This window comes from Lissotriton vulgaris, chromosome 10 (assembly GCF_964263255.1).
Source record: "Lissotriton vulgaris chromosome 10, aLisVul1.2, whole genome shotgun sequence".
NCBI lineage: Eukaryota > Metazoa > Chordata > Amphibia > Caudata > Salamandridae > Lissotriton > Lissotriton vulgaris.
Window position 1 is genome coordinate 47,856,630 of NC_141698.1, and position 21,322 is coordinate 47,877,951.

At 42.3% G+C, this 21,322-nt stretch overlaps 1 protein-coding gene across 1 annotated transcript in view; it reads right to left on the reverse strand.

Annotated features, from left to right (window-relative positions):
* LOC147684572 (metalloproteinase inhibitor 3-like) overlaps positions 1-20,215 on the reverse strand; it is a 29,331-nt gene extending 9,116 nt beyond the window's left edge. The window contains exons 1-3 of the mRNA XM_086940415.1: positions 20,112-20,215; positions 12,744-12,915; positions 10,759-10,829 (exon numbers count right to left, since the gene is read on the reverse strand). Of these exons, the coding sequence (XP_086796541.1) occupies positions 10,759-10,829; positions 12,744-12,870 (198 nt within the window). The 5' untranslated portion in view covers positions 12,871-12,915; positions 20,112-20,215. The remainder of the gene's footprint in view (positions 1-10,758; positions 10,830-12,743; positions 12,916-20,111) is intronic.
* Between the last annotated feature and the right edge of the window lie 1,107 nt (positions 20,216-21,322).

Here is a 21,322-nt window from a genome sequence, read left to right on the forward strand (position 1 = left end):
ATTAAAAAGGAGGATGCCCGTCCTTTAAAATAGATAGCTAACATTTATTGTCCAGGTTTGCTAATCGTTCCCCATGACTTGGAAGCACCACTACTAATTCGTCTATTGTTCCCTCTACATTGAGTAGTTAGACCCTGATTTACAGTTATTGAGAGGGAATTCTACCAACCAATCTCCAAATTCAGAGGTCTTCATAAATAAAGCTGAGGTTTTTCCACCAGGCCAGATTTCCTGCAATGGGAAGACCCACTCTAGTAGGAAGAATATGCTCTAGATGAAATTCTGACATCAAATGTACACAATGGAATTGTTCCCCAAAAAAGGGGGATGCATTCATAGTGTCCTCATATCTAAACTGATGGTGCCAGAGTATCATTATCAGGAATACCATCCGACGTAAATATCATGATTTGTGATGCCTGAGCCCAGTGGAGTAAAGAAACTTTACCCCCCCCCCCTGCATGGAACATGGAGGGTCACCCTCCAGAATCAACCAGTAGCTCTCAGGCCAGGTTGCTGTGCTCAGGGGGCCCCCTTCACAGCGGGGGCCTATGTTATGCCACTGTCTGAGCCTGTAGCACATGCACAGTGCATCTGATGATCGCCAATGTGTGTCTTCATCAGATGTGAAAGTCTCATTATCCCAGAAGACTCTAAGCCCGGTGCCACTGAACCCACTGCTCTATTGATTAATTTCAACTACAGATTGAAAGGAATTTAAGCCATTTGAGTGGGAGAGGTTGGAGTTTATATGCAAGTCTCTCCAGCTTTATCCTTTGGAGTTTGCTGTTGATCAATCAGGCACTCCATGCACGAGACAATTTGACTAAATACCTGAGAATGAAGTCTGAAGAAATCAGTACTCTTTACATATTTCACTCAGTTCAAAACCCTTTATTTCGGCCACCTTTGCTATAAAAATACAATTCATCACACTAACGACATATGTCTGAAATAGTATAAATATATTCAATAGTACCTAAAAACAAAACATATAAATATATATATATATATATATATATATATATATATATATATATATATATATATATATATATATATATATATATATATATATTACCTACTGGCTATTGCCAGTAGGTATATATAGTTAGGATTTATTCCCTATGGGATTTTTGAAAATTCTATGTCTAATAACTTTGGCGTTTGTGGACGGAATCGGCTGAAATTTTCAGGAAAATGGCACATTTTGTTTCTGAGCAGCCCCTGAAAATTTGGGGGGTTTCGTCAAGGGGGGGCTGAGAAAAAAGGGGGGTCCCAAAACGCGTTTTTCCCATGTTAATTTCCATAGGGCGGTTGGACTCACTTTTAGCTCGAACGGCTGAATGGATTTGCACGAAACTTGGCAAAATTGTAGGGACTGTTAGCCCGATGTGCCTTTGCTAGGTCTCAATATATGTGCTCCAGTAGTTTTTGAGAAATTAACGTTCAAAACAAGATATATATCTGTAACAGCGCTCCGGGCTGCGCTCCGGTCCGCTTACTTTTCGCGAAACGGAACTTTGCGTGCAGAAAGCTGATTGGCTCACCGGTGTCTGTCAACATTCTAAACAGTCCGGAGCGGCCGCCATCTTATCTCTCGGTAGGATCGAGAGAGAAGAAGAGGTGAAAAACGAAGGGGGAATTTAATGAAAGGGGGCAAGGTATACCCCTCTTGACCCCCTAGGAATGTTGTTGGGGTTATTAAAGGGTCCCGTGGGGAAAATAAAAAAAAAATGATTTTTCACGGTAGAAGCGCTTCACGGGCCGCGAACTGGGCCGCAAACTGGTAGCGAAACGGGAATTCGCCATTTTGTGCTTCGTTTTAATTAAATTACTAGGTATAAGGGGGTGCGGGAGACGTATCCTGACCCCTTATGTTTTCTGAGGGTGGCTGAGGAGGCTCATATATGTTGATACATCTCCTCCAGCGGCTGTGCGTGAGCTTTTTTTTTTTTTTGCTGCGTGACGTCTGTTAACGTTCGATTCGATGGAAATCAGGAAGTGTTGACCGCCAATTTGTCACTGCGATAAAATATTTTGTTATAAATGAATCCTTATTGATAAACATTGTCTGCGCCATCTTGCCTTTTTGTCCAATGCCACAATTTTGTCGTGCACGGCAGCCATTTTAGATGCCTTGACCAGGCCCACTCTCTGCACGTCGTCGATTCTCAGCACGGCTCCCCACCCTCGCAAGCATCTCCCCCACGCACTGGTCACCCCCGCTCTCTCTCTCATGCATGGGCCATATACTTCCCCCCATCTGCGCTGCTCTTCTCTGAGAATCACACCCTGTGCCCGCCCGACACCTCCCTTTCACCCTATTCACTACCGCACCCTCTGACACTCCTCTTCCTCTGTGTCCGATTGTCCAGGCCGGACCCAGGCTATCACCTAGCCCTGCGGATGTTGTTTATGGCCCCAGCTGTAGAGAATCCAGACATGCCAACCCTCCCGATTCAGGCGTGAGACTACTGATTTCAGTGCTAGTCTTTCGCCTCCCGATTTCTGCAAGCAAAAACCCGGGGGCATATTACCAACAACTAGCGATAATTTTTGTCTCTAACTTGTTTAGAGACAAAAATTATCGCCGCACATCGGCGAATTTTATCGCACATAAACCTTGCTATTAGCAAGGTTTATCGCAAATGCGATAAAAAACGGCCGCAATGCATGAATATCGCTGAAAAGTCAGCGATATTCATGCATTATCCAGCAAATGCTCTTAGCCATGTTATCCACCTCCCATTGGATAACATGGCTAAAAACTGCTCAGGGCAGGTGTTAGCTTTTGGAGATATTCGCGCTTAGCGCGAATATCTCCAAAAGTTGGTAATAGGAGATAGCGATGGTTAGGGACTGTTTCCAGTCGCTAAAATCTTGGCACGCCCACTTTGCATGTCATTAGTGATAAATATCACTGACATGCAAAGCGGGGCCCAAGATGGTCGCTATCTCCTTTTAGCTGTCACTAACTGGTGTTAGCGACAGCTTGGTAATAGGGAGATAATTTTATTTCTTTTTTTTTGGCTTTTAAAGCCAAAAAAGCGGAAATAAACCCCCTTGATAATATGCCCCACGATTTCTCGGGGGTTTCAGCTGACAGGGCTTGGTATTGTGTTACGTGCTAATTCTTCCAGGAAACGTCAGAGGGTCGATGCAGGGGTTCTAGAAGGGGTGATAAACCATTTAAGCCTCATGAACAAGCGCATGGTCTTTTAAAGATTTGTGAAGTACTCGGGCGGCGGTGTGTGTGTGCCCTCTTTCAGGAGCGGGCGGGGGGGGCACTGCTAGCAACTTGCCAGGTCAGGTAGTGTTCAACACGTGCATCACCCTTTCTCTGCCTGCTATTGCGCTCCATGCTTCGGAAAGGTAAGAAAAAGAACGTGCATTTGAGTTTGAAATGTCCGATCCTGTAGCAGTACACTTGCAAAGCCCACACATGACAATAACCCGATTCAAGGCCCCATTCACCCGATTTTTTAAAAATATATAGCACTCCAACAAAGTTGGATTTTAAAACTTTATTAACTTTTAAATATAACGAACGCAACAAAAACTGTAAATATATTTAAACATTTTTTGAAATTAACCAGAACTATAACGATAACAACAACAACAACAATAATATAACTTTTATGCCTAAATTACGCAAACATTTAGCTAATCTGCTAAAGGGGGGAGTCGCCATTTCTTTACAATAATCAATAATGAAAAATCAACATCAATAGGGTTGTCCGTTTTCCCGATGCAGCACTATAGCGCAACATACACAGCACCTGGGGTGTCAAGAGTGAACAGGTCCTAGCTGCTTAACCAATGACTGACAAATGCGTTAGGGATTTCCTTGTGTTTCTTAATAGCATTGGTGTCTGCACACTTCTTTGTCAATTCTGTGAACATGATAACTGCTTCATAAACAGACGATATCTTTGTTTAGTCATTAGTGTTAAGTGTGTCTGAAACTACAGTGCCCTTCTGTTTTTCTTTCTTCAGGCTCTACAGAGTTTTGTGTGTTGTTCTTTTGAGCGACAATTATTCCAGAGGTTTCAGGTTCACTTGTTTTGTCCTGCAGTGAGTTAACAGCTTTAGAGACTTCATGTTTATTTGCTATGTCCTGCTGTTCGTCAACTGCTTCAGAGACGTCAGCCTCATTTGTTATGTTTGACTAGATCCTGGACCTGCCCGGCCGCGCCCAAAATGGCGCCGGTGTAAATGGGACTCGTAACTGCTTGTTGTGTACTGGTTGCCCAACCTTGATATCACGAGATACATATGCAGTTTTGAAGCACATGGCGGAGGCTCGTCTGCTGTAGTGGGGCGCCCCTTTATCGTTTCAGTCGCCATTCCGCTCGCTTTTGCTACACTGTGCCTTTTCCGCCATTCAGCTGTTTACCGCCCGCTTTTACGGCTACAGCGTCTCGCTCACCATGTAGTTGAGTTGCTCCCACTCTTGCGGTGCAGCGATAGGCGGCTGCCACAGGACTCTTAAAATGGCGGCCGGCTCTTCGGATTTGGGCCTGGTCCAGTAAAATGGCCCTGGGACACCTTGGAACTCGGACGCTTGTCTGCCAGGGCTTGGGTTCCATTCTCGAAAGCGTCCCCTCAGCCTTGAAGATTGTACAAAAGTCTTGGGGGCCGTCGACTCCCGCAGGCTTCCGGTGGGGAGCGGCTGCCATGATTGCTTGCGGAATGGCCACGACGGAGCTACGAGATGGTGGTGCTCTCATGGTGACGCCAGCTTCAGTCTGAAACATCCAGAAACAAGGTGGGGCTTTCATCGTTTGGGAAAAAAAATGTTTTAATCCAATGAAAAGTGTTATTTTTAGGTCACATGACCTAGTCTTACATCATTAGGAAAACAAAAGTAAAATGAACCAATGAAAAGTTTTATTAACAAGTCACATGACCTGTTATGCTTACGTTACGCGCTGCGCGGCGCGCTCTGGATCGTTTCCGGGAAGCTGCGCCTTGCGCACCGGAGCACTTCCGGGTGCGCTAACGCGTCGCGTCATATGACGCATTACGCGACAATGCAGGTCCAGAATATAGTCAAAATGTCTCCACCAACCAGCGGTCGGAATACAACCGCTTTCAGCAGTCCAAAAAGTTCGGTTAAATCTTAAGAGCGGGAGCAACTCAACTACATGGTGAGCGAGACGCTGTAGTCGCAAGAGCGGGCGGTAAACAGCTGAATGGCGGAAGAGGCACAGAGTACCAAAAGCGGGCGGAATGGCAACTAAAACGGTAAAGGGGCGCCCCACGACAGCGTGTCTTCAGGTCAAACGGATTGTGGGACAAGGTCCAGAATGGAAGAGTCATCAAAAGGGAAAAAATTCCGCCGGACCCCGGGAGCCGGCCGCCTATGCCGGGGGCGATCTCAGGCCACACTAGGGCAACACGACTTGGGGAGGGGGCAGGAGCCAAGCGCCCCCTCTCAGTCCGCGCCATCTCACCGCCCCTCGGGGGCCTCCGTCAAGCGGTTTAGGGAGGCACCGTATCACATTGTTTTCCAATGCAGTCAGGTCCACAAAAGGACCCCACTTACTTTGAATAGTGAAGCTGCAGTAGGTGCAAATAAGGTTTAAACAGTGTTACAAGCGCTGCTTAGAACTCTGAAGTATGGCACTCAACATCCAGGACTTATGCCATTTGTGTAAGGTAGTGACATCGAAGCAACTCAGGGACAAAAAGCATGAACGAACATTCACGTATGAAAATCTTATTTGGGGAAGGGGTAGAATCCAAACGCCCCCTCCCAGTTCGCGCCACTACACCGTATGTGGAAAATCTGAAGCCATCGTTCTACAAACTCTCAACGCTTGCTATCAGTGCATGAGTTTCATGCTCGATCGATTGAGCTAGCCGGATCGGGCAATAAAAAGTATAAAATAGTTATGTAAATAGTTATTCAATAAAATGTTTTACCCTGTTTCTTTGCTGGTGTGTTGTCTATATTTATAATATTTGCATAGGGTTTGTCGTTATTTTGAGCGGGGTGGGTGGTGGAGTCGAGCTGTCTTGCAGCCCTCATGGTGTGGAGCTCAGTTCATTTCACTATTTTCGTATTTCTCATGAAGGGTTGTTCCTAATGTTTGTATTTTACCGAGGTCAAAAAGAGATCGAATTAGTGGTCTACTGATTTTGCTCGATTACTTTTATTTTTTTACACGATTTTTCACTATCTGCAAAGACTAAACAGAGTATTGCGACTTTGTGCTTGTTTGTAAATAGAGAATGATCCAAAGAGAACCAATTCTAAAACAGTAAATGCTTGGATAACAATCAATCAAATGGAGCGACAAGCAGGTACGACGGATTACAACAGGGGTAAAGGTCTGCGTTAACTACCGTTCACTATCTGCAAAGAGAGAGTACTACTAAGAGAAAAGAGGGGAGGGGGGGGGGGCAGCGTTCAAAGCACATCAGCGTGCATAAACACGAAAACGTTTTTACCTATCACGTACTTGACATTTGACAGCTTTTGATATTTGCTATTAAAAAACCATTGAAATTCACAGAAAAAACCATAGGTTATAGTCGATATATAGTTAGGAATTTGCATTTACAAAACCTTGAAAATTCAATGAAAAAACCATTGGTTTTAGGCCATATATAGTTAGGGATTTGCATTTACAAAACCTTATTTTACTCGCATAAAACCATTGAAATTCCATATATAGTTAGATGCGCTAACTATATATCGCGCACCCGCAATCCACTGCTGATGATGTCACATATTACATCATTCATGACATGGTCAGTGACATCACTGATGACATCACTGATGACAACTGAAATGACATCACTGATGACATCTCATTTGACATCACTGATCACATCACTGATGACATCACTCATGTGATAATACAATGAACCTCTTCAGACTCTAATATAACCTTACATACACTCAGTATAAACAGACACTCACAGACTGTCACTCATCCATGGAGTTACTCACACACCTAGTCAGTCATGCAAAGAATCAATCACACCTCCATTTCCTCAACTATACTGTTATACACACCTTACTTATTCAAACATATTCTAACACATATTTACTCTCTTATACAATCCCTGATACAAGCTCACAGTGATCCATACAGCCACTCACACATTCACTGGCTCTTATCCACAGTTATTTATATATGTCAACTCTCACATGTATTGTGTTTTACATACGTATTTACTTGCACATGTAGCACTGAGATATCCATTCACTCACCAACACACCCATGCACAGTCAACCGCCCATATAGCTGTTTCCACATGCACTCTTGAACTCATACACCTAGTAAATCAACTGCTTACACATCTATGCACAGAGTCACACACCTCCCAGCCACCCACACACACAATCAGCCTCCCATTCAAATACTTGGGCAACCAATCAATAACCCATATAGCCACTCTTATAGCTACTGATCAACACATGCAGCAGCTTACACAACAACAGACATACTGATGCACAAATTAAGACAGTTTAGTCACTAACCCATGCACTCAGTGAGACACATTTAATCACTCTTTCATACAGTCAGTCATGCACCTACTAAATTCTTCATCCAGACACTTATACATCCACTCATTCTTCAATATGTAAAACATATTTAAACTTTACAGAAACATAGTCACTGGATGTTGTCATCAGTGATGTCATCAGTGATGTCACTGACCATGTCATGAATGATGTAATATGTGACATCATCAGCAGTGGATTGCGGGTGCGCGATATATAGTTAGCGCATCTAACTATATATGGAATTTCAATGGTTTTATGCGAGTAAAATAAGGTTTTTTAAATGCAAATCCCTAACTATATATGGCCTAAAACCAATGGTTTTTTCATTGAATATATATATATATATATATATATATATATATATATATATATATATATATATATATATATATATATATATATACACACTTACTAACACAAATGAAAAATATAATTGAAAATGAAATGTTAAATGGATTCCCTCAATAAGGTTCAGATGGGACAAGCAGAAATATAAATCAATGCACCCTAACATTTTGCAATAGAGTTAACCATTGGCATGGAAGAGTCTGACCTACGGATATGGAGGGCATCCTGATAGTCCCGTACACCTAATGATCCACATTTCTGTGCCAACCAATTGTGCTGGGGAGATAAGTAACCCGGGCAAGCACACATAACATGTGCTTCACTTTCCTTCAGGTCGTCGCATATAGGACAAGTGGTACCTACATCGCCCTTCTGGCCTGTTGTAAATGTTGAGTGCCTATACAAAACTGAAAATGAAGTTTTCGGTACAGTGAAACTGTCACTACATATTTCACTCTGTATGTGTTACATAACCTCAGTTATCCATAACTGCAGTGGCAGCTGGTAGGGGTTGGTGGAAGCAGAGCGGGTGGAAAAAAAAAAAGACGTACATGGGGGTCGCCAACTGCCACCATCTCTCCGTCGTTAATCAATACTTCATGTGGAGCAACACTGTCCATTCTGCTCTATAATACTCAATTACTTAGTATAGTGAGAAAAACCTAGCACCACGGTTAAGAAAAAATATATTGTAAAATATGAACTACTAATAGAAATGAAAATTTAAAAATAAAACAGAAAAATATTTTTCCTTAACCATGGTGCTAGGTTTTTCTCACTGTACTAAGTAATTGAGTATTATAGAGCAAACTGGACAGTGTTGCTCCACATGAAGTATTGATTAACAATTGATTAAGTCAATCATTAGAATCTATAGGTTCAGGACCGTTGTCTGTTTATATCAATATATACCCAGGTCCATGCCTTATGGGTCACCCCATTTTCTTAATGGTTACCATCTCTCCGTCAGCGCAGTATCCTACCTCCCGGAAGCATCCAGGCTCCCAGATACCCCTAGTCAGTTACGATGCTGCCTTACAACAGCGCTGTGACTGGTCTGCAGGCTAGGGTTTGGTGCTCAGAGAGGGATTGGAAGGTTGGGCATGTTCTCCATCCAGGCAGTACAATACAGCCGATGGAGAACAAGCAAAGGGCGAATGACGGTGTGACCAGCCCAAGACGGCCGATAAAACCATCATGCGCCGATATGGTGCCGCCACCACTCGTCCCCCTGCTGGCGTCACTAGCCCAGCCCTGCCCCACCCGCCATAACCTGGAGCTTGAAGGCAGATTAAAAATAAAATGATAATAATGTTCTGTTATTATCATTTTTTTAACTTTGCTCTGCACTTAGAGCAGTGGAGGGGTGCTCCTCTGCCTTAGGAGAAATGCCCCCCCTGCATAACTGTTGCAGAGGGCATTCATGAAAATTAATCTTTGTTACATTGCTGCATTGTTGCTAGCTCCCTTAAAAGTATATAAAACAGCAATACTTTATGCTAGTCCTGACCTAAATATCCATGTAGGTTAATAACTGCTCAGCTCCCATCTGTGCTGCTGCGACTGAAAAACATCACAAACTATCTAGTTTTATAAAAACACATTGAAATATATTCATTAGGCAAGGTAGTTACATCATTCATTGCAGTGTTTACCATACAAAATTCACACCTAAGTTAAATAAGAACTGCTGACTTTGTCAATGCTTTATGAAAGTACTGTTAATGACATTAAAACGTCTGACACAGTGAAATATGGAAAGTTGCTCTTTAAGAAGTCACCACTCCTTTCCACACTTGACCCAGTCAAGCATGGGGGTGCTATTTCTAAGTCTACAATATAGTCTTATAGCCCACAGTAGCGGGCTATACTGGTTATGAAAGGCCCACTCCTTCAGGGCCTTTAACAAGGGAGCAGGATTTAATGCCGGTATAGCCCAGCTATGTAGGGCTATAAGGGTATTAGAACATTACACCACTAGATGGCAGAATGTTCTAACAAATAAAATAAAGGCCTCACAGAGCCCAAATGGATTGAAATCCCCTTGAGCCCCTGAGGTCTTTGTTCACAACAACCGCTGTGAATGACAACATTGGAATGTTGGAGCTCCGAGCCTTTACCTGCCATTAGAATCCCGGAGCACTACATTGTTTTCGAGGGAGCTCCGAACATTCCATTGTTCTGATATTCAGCAGTTCCTGATCTCAATACTGTCAAAAACACTTCAGTGAAACATTTTTCAATTGGTAATTCAACAACAAATTATTATGTCAACTCTCATAGGTTTCTCTGTTTACACATGTATTTAATCTTTTACATTAACGTGCTTTTTTTTATCAACATGAATTATCACATTGCATAATATGTCTGTACTTTCAATAGTATAATGTGTCATTTACATTTTCTATTGCATTTGTAAATTAAACATGAAAAGAAACAATTTTTGTTTTCAGAAATCAGAACTTTGGAGAAGAATCCCAATGCATTTCGGTTCGATTTGAACCTTCTTCAGGGGGTATCATAATTATATATTGCATTTTTTAATAAATGCTCATGGTCTTGCATCCATAGGTAACCTACAACACAATAGGTTTTATTTTAGTATTTTGAAAAATATCTACTGTTCAGAAAAATACCATTCTTGTGTGCGCATGCTGTGTTATGTCTCTGATACCACGGCATTATGATGAGTCAACATCGGTGAGACTTCCTATTGGTAGAACACGGCATCTTTCAGGGTGAGGGGGTGGGCCAACATGGCCCATAAATCCCGCGGACTCTGTTAAGAGGTGCATGACCTGAGATGCCAACTTTGCTTTAGTTTTTGTAAATCTCCCGAGCAAAGCCCTTCTGACAATGCATTTTGATGCCTCCCTTGAAATTACCTTGCTCACTTTAACTTCGAAGCCCTTCACCCCGTCCTGCGTGGTGGGTTTGCGGACCTGGAGTTTGAGGACTGTCAGAAAGAAGACAGACAATTAGAACCAAATGACAATACCAAAGAAAATGGTTATTAATTTTAAGCACAGACACACCCAAGAGGCTAGTGAACAGAGAGGCATCTCGCTTTGTGTCTCTATTTATGAGTGTAATTGTGTAGCAGTTGCAGAACGTGGTCGATAGAAGCAGCAGATAAACAATATTGAATATGGTGTTGCGAAAAACTTTTTTCTGCTTTATTGCGCAGCTGCGAACTTCTTGCCCTTTAATGTTGCAAAACTTTACAACATTCAGCTGCTCAAAAAAGTTCAGGCAATATTGGGGCGCTCGACGTAGATTCAGGCTGCTCTGCTCCATGCAGGTGGGGTATGTGCCGTGGGGACGGATTCACAAAGGTGAATTGACATATGCTCGTTTACTCACATATAAATCTACTACTGCATCAATGTGTAAGTAAGCTTCAGAAGCTGCAAAGATTAAACTTTGAAAAAATCCTAAATCACAGGTGGGAAACTCGCAACTTTGCACACCCATAATTTCACTAAATGCTATTATTAGAACCGAACAGCTGCCAACAGTGGTCTAGCATAGATCCTAGTGCAATGAAGGAAACTGGAACTCCCATCCCCTGGATTCGTAGTAAAAATTAGCAAGAGTTGGACTGCAATAGGCCTAGTGTTTAATTTGAGCAGGTGCTCTTCACCGGCAATTAAATATCAACACCGGTGCTTGTGACAGTCTGCCACAAGGTGGCGCTGTCTGGCTAAGTTAGAGATGAGCACAACCACAGTTAAAAAATAACTCATTATGCATTACAAATAAATGACTATTACCTGCAGCCCTAGTCAGTCTTATAACTTTAGGGGCCTGAAATAGTCCGAATCCTCACACTTATAGGCTTGTGAGGGTTAGTAGTTGTGCTGGTACTGTCATTGAGAGCATGGCAGGGGCAATGTGTGATGCAATCTGCAGTGGCCTCCTGACGAGAGCCCTGGCATTTATGTTTTTTTTTTACAAATTTAGCTCTGAGTAGGCCTCTCTGACTGATGGGCCTGGTGCTTCTGCACCTGCTGCACTATTGATAGCTAGACCCCTGCTTCCATAGCGCACACATTAATTAAAAGAAGTGTAGCTCAATGATTAGAGCAATAGACCCTGATGCAGAGGTCTGGCCCGGACCAGGGTTCAATTCCCGCCTCGGCGGGTCTTGGGCTCAATTTCCCCGGACCTGATAATTCTCGCCTCGGTGCCTATTCCAATCATAGAGTCCCACTCTGCAACTCTGGGCAATAGCTTGCTTAATCTCCACAACGGCCCCAACAGCGCTGGGATGCCTGGCTTCACCTTGGGTGTGCCCAGGAGTGGGCTCTTCACAGGGAAAGGCCAGGAAGGGTTCCACAGCGGTATGTGTACAGCACCTTGAGACCCCTTCGGGGGAGATACGTGCGCTATATAAGCACTACTACATATTTACAAATCTGCTCCATTCTACGATATTAGTAAAAATAGGCAAACTATCCTGTATTGTCTAATGAGAGGATTTACAACATCCATTAAACAACTTTTGGACCTATTTTCAGATTTCTTTTTTGCTGGGCTTTAAGTTTTGAAGCACGTGTTTTTTTGTAGGCCAAGGTTTTGCAGCTGAAGGGAAGGTTCGAAAGAAAACAAATGATAAATTACAGTTCATCTATTCATCTTTCTTTCAGTATCTGGTAAATATCCATCCTCCCTGGTCTCGCAAAGACTAGATAAACAGACCTCAGCCTCTTGTACCCATATTTAAAGGGGGAAACCAGTCTGCCCCATGTCTACCCACAACCACGGTTAGTGGCCAGGCGTCCTGTCATTTATTGAAAATGGCTGCTTCCCCTTGGGTTGTCAAAGCAAAAAACTATATCATGAAAAATGGATCAATATAGTTACTTACCAACGTCTGAAGTGCAATAGCGGCTCTGTAGATGATCGATATTAGCACATTTGCAGGCATCTGCAGGGGAACAGGCCCCAAGGACCAGCACAGCAGCCAGTAGGGTGACCCACTTCCTGGTGTCCATGGCTTTCTGAGGAGCAGCAGATGTGGCTCAGCTGGAGAAGCTTTTCTAATGGAAAGAAGAATGAGAAACGCACTTTAGGTTTTCTGCAAAAGCAGATGTTGGATATGGCTGCGATGCTTTTGCACACTCTGCACTGTACCCTAAAAAAGCATTGGTAAAGTCAATGGGTCAGGCCTTTCACATAGTGCAATATATCAAGCCAATAATATATGTCCCTCTCGGGTGAGAACCAACTTGAAGACGTCACTAAGGACTGCAGCCCCTCTAGTGGCCACTAGATGTCTCTCTCAAATGAGAGTACACATTCGTTCACAAAATCGCAGTACTCAAAATAAAAATAAAATGCATTGACAATTTTGCCACACTAATGATTTGTGATTGTTTTCTATGGGTTAAATAAAAATGCCAACACTGGTTAAAGATGATGAGTCACTATTGTAACTTGAATAACTGTCTTGAAGACTGAGAAGAAACCCTTATGTGTACATAGGCACCAGCAGTCACTGGTGATTTCAAGTACCTTGTTTAAACTGAGATACACCTGTGTGGCATCAAACTCAGAGTTGTTTAGAGTGAGCACAGGCTAGGGCTGAACTGTACTGATGCATGTGAGAAAACAAGTTTATTTGGGACAACATGAGGTAAGGAAGACTTGCAAAGCCTGCAGTACAGGCAGCTGTGACTGAATGTTCCTCTTGAGTTAGCTACAACAGCCTGATCATTCTTTTACAAAGCTGTGATATATCAAGGGCTAGACACTCTTTCTGAGTCTGATCCATCCTTTGTCTTTAGAGGGCTGCAGTACCTTACTTTGATACCAGGTGTCCCTCTCAAGTCAGATGCAATTTCCTGATTTGTCTCAGGCTCCTTCTGGTTAGGGTTGTCCTATAGAAATACCTTATGTATACATGCATATATGTCCTTCAACACTGAGGGGGTGACATCAATATATGAATTTGTATGTGCATTGTTGCTATTTTAAAAACCTGGGCTTGTTTTCTGTGAAGAAGCTGCATATGCCAAATGTGGTTTATCATAATGAGCTTTCTTTACATTGCCTGAGAAGGAAGAGAGGCAGGTGCCCTTAGTACTTCCTTGAGTGATGAGGCTGTGACTGTATATTTGCATAGGTCATTTTGTCAGTTTCGAATGCATGGCAGCATTTCCAACTCAGAAGAGCTCAGTTGCATAATGGGCCATGTGTGCAGTTTAGAGGCCAACCGGGATTGCATACCAAGAAGCGTGCATGTCCAATACTCTATTATGTATCCCCTGCCATGAGCTACCTGGACACAGGGACAGGGGACTGTGGATATCAGCAAGCTCATCTACATACACAGGTTTCCAGTGTACCAGTGTAAGCAGCCCTGACATGCATGGCCAGAAGGGGGCGGTACATGTTCATGATGAGATTAAAGCACTGCCTCAGAGATGTGACAGGAGCAGATTCCAAAGCATCCCTTGCTCATGCAGAGGGGAGTGGAAACAGCACCTGGCAGGCTTCCCACTTCACTACATCAGCCTTATCCCTTGCCAGACTGCTGCAGATCAGGGCGGAATGGAAGCAGGAGCCGGGAATGTCGTATGTCTGCATTATAAACCTAATTTACACCGCTCATGAAACACATGAGATTGTTCTACTGAATATAGACACCAATACTATTGAGGCATACTGATATCGAGGACAGAGTATCAGAAGGTAAGTGCATATAGGGAAGTATAGATTTGCTATTCCTAATTTCACATCTGTGTACCTTGTCGATCTATGTACTCCATAGGTAGATATAGGTGGAGCCGGCCCCTTCCCAATGCTCACATGGCTCATGTGATGCAATGATAACAGAGCAGTGAGTGCAGGACCACTGCACTGCTATAGAAGGAAGGCAAGGTTGAAAATGTGAGTGCAGCTTTTTTGCTCACTAAGGGCCCGATGTAGGTAATCCCAGATTACCGATTCTTGAATACCAAATCATACCGATTCGGTATTTAAGAACTGGCAATCGGGATTTAGGTAATTTTACCGAATTCATTACAGAATCGGTAAGATTCGGTAATTACCGAATCGGTATTTACCGATTCGGTAATTGCCATTCATTCCTATGGGCCTGGAGGCCCATAGGTATGAATGTCAATTACTGAATCAGTAAATACCGATTCGGTAATTGAGGGAAACATTGAAGGGTGGCAGGGTGTCACTTTGACACCCTGTTGCACCCCTCAATCGTGTATGGGTGCACATGTTGCAGACATACATGCCCTTAGGGCATGTATGTCTGCAACATGGCACCGTTTTAAAAGCAAAAAAAATGCTTTTGAAAGGGTTTACGTTATTTACCACCAACTTCTAGTTGGTGGTAAATAACGACTTCTTAAACCCCTGTAGCACTGATTTAAGTGCTACCTACATGCCAAAATACAGAATCGATAATTTTACCAATTCAATATTTTACAGATTACCGATTCTGTATTTTAACATGCCCCTACATCTCCATCTTCAAATACCGGTCGGTAACGGCCGAAATCGGGCGTTACCGACCGGTATTTGGCTACCTACATCGGGCCCTAAATGTCCTGATTGTGAATTGTGACCTAATGTAGGAGTGCTGCCTTGCATTTGCAAAGGGTTCTTGCTCCCTATAAATCAGTGGCAAAGCTTATATTCAGTGGGTACTTTGCATTTGCTGAAGTGAAAAGCATTGACTGCATTCAGGTAACCGACACCTCCGAGCTCTATCTGTGTGATGCTGAATGGAGGCAGTGGTGATGAAATCCTGTATCTCTTTGGCCAAGGTCCTATTGGACTGGACATTTCTTTCTAATTGCACCATGTGACCTAACACTGAGAGGGGTATTCCCTGTCATGCACTCACCACCAGTCCTTGTCTCCAACTGAGTTTTCCATATCCTTTTCCGGTCTGATGCCAACACTTACCGGAAGTGGCACCACAATTCAAACTACCGACCCTTTCTCTCATACACATTGATGAACCATTCTCACAATATTCTTGTTTACCTGCCTTGAACCCCAAAAATATTTCTGCACTAAGAAAAACTTGCATAATAATATAATAAGTGAATGTTTATTAGGGGAGTGTCAGTCAGTCAAAATTACGTTTATTTAGACCATGGTCTTTAAACAAGGTAAAAGATAGTTACCATTTAAAACATTCTACAGCACCATTTATATAAAGTACGCGATCATAGAAACATTAGTTAAAAAGGATGGGGTTACAGTCAACACATCTCTTCTTGGGCAACCCTGCCCTTTAAAACATTATATACACTTAAAACAACAATTTCTCTCATAAAACTATATAATTCATCTAGTTTATAAACATTTCTAAATGTTATTGCTCATATGTTTTTAGGAATCTTTGTCTTGCTTTTATATAGTTCCCTAATGAGATTGCTATTTCCAGGGGAGGCATTTCTGTTAGTAGGTTGACTGCCTGTGTCCGTGACCTTATATCATGTTTTAGGAATATTGGACGAAGACATGATTTGCGCTGCCCTAAAATTATTGTTCAGTCTAACAGTATATGCACCGTATCACCTTTTATACCTGGCCTTGACTTCCAACACCCATTGGGGTCCAACATGGGGAAGTGCCTATTTGCTACAAAATAAGGATTGATTTTCGGTAAACCTGTTCATTAATAAGGGTAGTGCACAGGAGAATCCAAAGTACATTACATGCATACCTTGTTTACATAATTATATGTACACTGGCTCGAATAGGGAGTTGCCCACATGCAACTAAGAGTCTATAGTTGTGTAAACGTGCATTAATAACTGGTTGGCTCACTAGTGTCTCCTATGACCACTCTCGATTGTTGCATCGGCGCACGGAAGGATAATTACAAAATGTAATAATGTTTCCCTAGCTGTCATCAGCTGTTCCACTCCCACTCTTCAGCTGTTCATTACAACTGGCACCTGCCCAATTCTGCCTTTAGACGCTGGAGGGCTTATTTATGAGAGCCCTGTGTCACTTCTCCACCACGTAAAGTAGTGCACGCATGACCAGGGCTCTCGTTTCGATTTATAAAACTTTGCAAAGCCACCCTGCGTGGCTTTCAGTGGCCTCATAAATCATGAGTAATTTCTGTGTCACCTTACTCTGCGCCCCAGAGGCGTTCCATGGGCGTTGCAGTGGGGTTTCCCACGCAACGCCCATGAAATGTGACGCTTCCCCAGATTTACAAAGTGATGTAATCCTGGAGATGCACTGAATTCATCGGCCTCCTGAGGTGAGGCACAACAAGGAGAAATATGTTTATTTCTCCTAGTTTTTCCTCTTTCTGTGTGTGCTGATTTCTGCAACACTCATAGATAGTAGAAAGTGCCTTCCTGCACAAAAACAATCCTGCATGCAACGGAGGCTCCCTTGCACCATGGTGCAAGTCTGCCTTCGTTGTCGATAGGCTGCCAAAACGGCACCAGCGAGGCAGAAACGACAGGAATGCACCATATTCCTTAAATACGGTGCATTCCTGCCCTTTTCACTCGGGTGTAGGGCAGTGCAGCACGGTGCCTTGCTCCACTGCCCTATGCCAAAACCCCATAAATGAGGCCCTACATTCTTTAGATGCGCCCACGTGGTTCCGTGCGCAAACACCCTAGTTAACAAGCCCTAAAGAATGGTCATGCTCTTCCGTTTAGACTACTGCGGGACACCGTAGCAAAAGATGTGCATCCAGGCTCATAGAGCTTGCACAACTGGAAATCCTACGCCCACGCGGAGCGCTCCTCCCTGAAAATGTACCATAAACCACTAAACATGCTCTGACTTGCAGGGCCGGGTTCACAAAGGTAACCTTACTTGTCTCTGCGTTTATATTTGTGTTCACACACTACGAGCTATTAGTAAGTTTACGAATGCAGAAACTAATCAGTTAGGGTGGTAAACTTTGCACATAAAAAGATAGGACAGGCCAGTCCTTCAGAAGCCCAGGTATACTAGAAGTGGAGCCATGCACAAAGCTGAAAGACTCTCTCAAGTAGGTTTGCAGAGAATCTGTCAATTAAAGAAGGTCAAGACGCAAACGAGGAAATTAGGGGCAGATGTATCAAGATTCCATTTTGCGATTTCGAAATAGCGATTTTTAAGGAATGGCTATTTAGAATTCGCAAAATGGGATGTATGTAAAAAATCGCTATTTTTTAGCAATTTCTTAATCTTCCTTATTTGCGAATTCGCAATTTGCGAATTCACAATTAAGGAATAATTTCTCATTCATTCCTATGGGCCAGGAGGCCCATAGGAATGATTGTGAAATTAATCTCAATTTACGATTCGCAATTTGCTAATCGCAAATTGAGAATAATTTCAAGGGTGCAGGGGTGTCTCAAGGACACCCTGCTGCACCCCTGAAATGTACATGTGTGTGCATATGGCGCACACACATGCCCCTATGGGCATAGGTGTGCATCACATGCCACATTAAAAAATGCCAAATTGTGCATTTTTAAAAGAATTCGCAAATTAACATCAACTACAAGTTAGTGTTAATTTGCGATTTCTTAACAACAATTCGCAATTGAAAAATGCTACATACATAGCATTTAAGGAATCGCAAAATTGCGATTCCTTAAATCCTATGGCAAAATAAGGATTTGCTAATTTTTGCAATTCCTTAATTTGCGATTTTTTGATGCATGCCAAAACATGCAAATAGACCGTTTGCGATTCGCAAAGGCTGAAATTCTGCGAATTTCAGCCTTTGCGATTCGCAAACGGCTTGATACATCTAGGCCTTAGTGTTTATTTAACTACTGATTTATGAATAACTTAAAGACTCAAAAGAAGCTGATAGCCAAAGAACTAAAATGACGAACAGGCTTAGGGGTGGCCTGCCAGATCTGTGGGGCCCTGTCCCACTGGCACAGGACTGCCCATCCCATTTAGAGGTCCTCGTGTCCCTGGCAGTGATCTTTGTGATTAAAGTGCATTTGCTGGTAGGGCGTGGGATTTCATCACTCATGGATGCTGAGAGGACAGCATGAAAGGGCTCTGGCTTCTTCCCCATAGCTGGTAAAACAAGCATGCACATCCTCTGATATCCTGACCAGACTGTAATCCAGGACATCAGTAGGACCTCAGCGAACTCTCCAATCTTTGGAACAACATAACTGTGAGAATAATCTTTGTAATAATATGAAGGAAAACAAAATACTCACTCTAAGCCAGAAAGTTCCAATGCAATATTGAGGGAGCAACAACTTATAAGATCCAATCTATTATGTATCTGAAGGTGGGGCTCAACTGTGCATCAAACGCAAAATTCATCCTCACTCAAATTTGCACTTAAGAAGAAAGCTTAGCGTTAAACTCTGAATTTGATCTACTGTCTCTGCACGTATACTTGCGTTTCTGTTAGTACTACAGGCATATCAAAACCTCGGTTACCATTATACTATTGTCGATCAATGGTCTAGAAGGTCTGCAAGAGGTCTTGGCTACCAGCCTTAGCAAATGATCCTCTATCTTTTTGTCGATATATGTGCACACACACTTTCTGGTCCTTCCACCATAGGTTGCAGATTATCAATTGTTCCGACTAATAGTACAACGCAGTTATTATCTGCCTTACTCTGGTACTTAGTTGAACAGAGATAGACTTTAACCACTAGTTTTTAGTATGCTGCTTTATTCTCCCATTATTCTGTATGCCCTTGCACTTTTTGGTTCTTCCACCTGAATTTGCACCTTGAAGACTGTTTCAGTTTTTAAACCATGTAGCTATTAATCATTGCGTTTAAATACATAATTCTCTGGTTGTCATAATGGAGGTATGGTTAACCTACAGTTGTTGTTTTTATTCCCTTTCAACTGTATGCCTTGCTCTTTTATGGTCGCAATGACTGAAATAAAGTTAAATTGATTGATTATTTGGATAAACTCTCTGGCCTTTCTGCGATTTCAATTCTAAGGATCTTGAAACAAAATGTGGCTCAGCCTCAATTTGAGGTTCAAATTCCTTTGGAGGAAAAACCTAGGACATGGCTCAATAAAAGTGTTAATTCTTGTTAAAAAGTTGCAGTCCCATTACGACAGATGAGAGAGTTATCTTTTGCATATATCTTGCAAGCCGTAGATGTGCCTGTTGGCGCTAGTAATACAGATTTAATGATGCAGAGGTCTTTGTTAATTAGGCCCATGGTGAGAATAGGCAAGTATTCCTCTGCAAAGCTGAGAATTACAGATCCCATTCTAAAAAATATATACAGACCTTCCTTACCTGTGGCTTGAAGCTCAGTTCTTGGAGGTGGAACAGTGTTGATGCTCTTCAAATGCTTATTTGAATTTAAAGGCTGCCTGTGTCCTTTTATAAGGCAGTCAGTGATGAAAATGTAGGTTAATTGTCTTTCAGTGGGTGAGGCTGCCTGGAAGACCTGGGAATAGAAGCACATGGCACTCCACCTGTGTGACGCATCACCAAGGTAAAGGTAAAGTAAGACATGGAGAACAAAGACAACAATGAAGAAATGGTGAGGCTCATTTGAAGATAAAGAGATATAAATGTCAAAGGATGACAAAGACAAAACAAAATGGCATGGGAAACTAAATTAGATTAAATGACACTTGTATGGTAATGTTAAGTTTGAAACAGAATGAAAATAAAAAAGAGAAAATACATAAAAAGAAACTTAGAAGGTAACAAATGCATACCATCAGATACCTTTTTTTTCAGTTCAAGTCTGAGTACATGTTTATTGTGGATGTTGGTAAAGAAAAGTCAGTAAAATCCTCTACACAGGACCTTTGGGCAATGTAATGTTGTTACTGTGCCACATGAATTTACATAAAATGTGCAAATATAAAGAAATTCGTACAAACATTCAAACATGCTTGAGGTTTTAGGGTACCTCTTGGGTATAGTCATTTTAACACGTGCCACAGTGGTGCTTTAGGACTTCTGAAAGGAATTGTGCAATTGTGTAGGTTTCTTGTGAACAGTCTGCACGGTACACGTCTGTCATAAACCGACTGCAAGTACCAAAGGCCCATTTGTAAGAGAGAAAATATAAAACACGCGCATTCGTGAGGAGCCTGCTTATTAAGCTATTGTTTTGCATTTCCTGAGTAAATATATCCAGAACAATAACCACTGTCATGTTAGGTGTGGTGGGTGCGATGCTGACCACAGATTGTGTAATCTCCCAAAATGTGCTGAAGATTGTGGTTACATTGTGTCATCTGGTACAAACTGCCACACAGGTTACATGTATCACATTCTCTATCTGATCTGAATCACAGTACAATATAATCTCGACTGAATGCATGCTCTCTTCTATTTCCCTTTCCTATTAACTCTAAAACATGCAAATGTATTAGCATCCTGAAAAGAACATATCTCCCCTTGCTAGAAAGCATTTCAGACAAATATGATTTAAAACATAATTTTTTTACAAATGGTATTAAGCAAGACACCTATAGTACAAAGAAGGA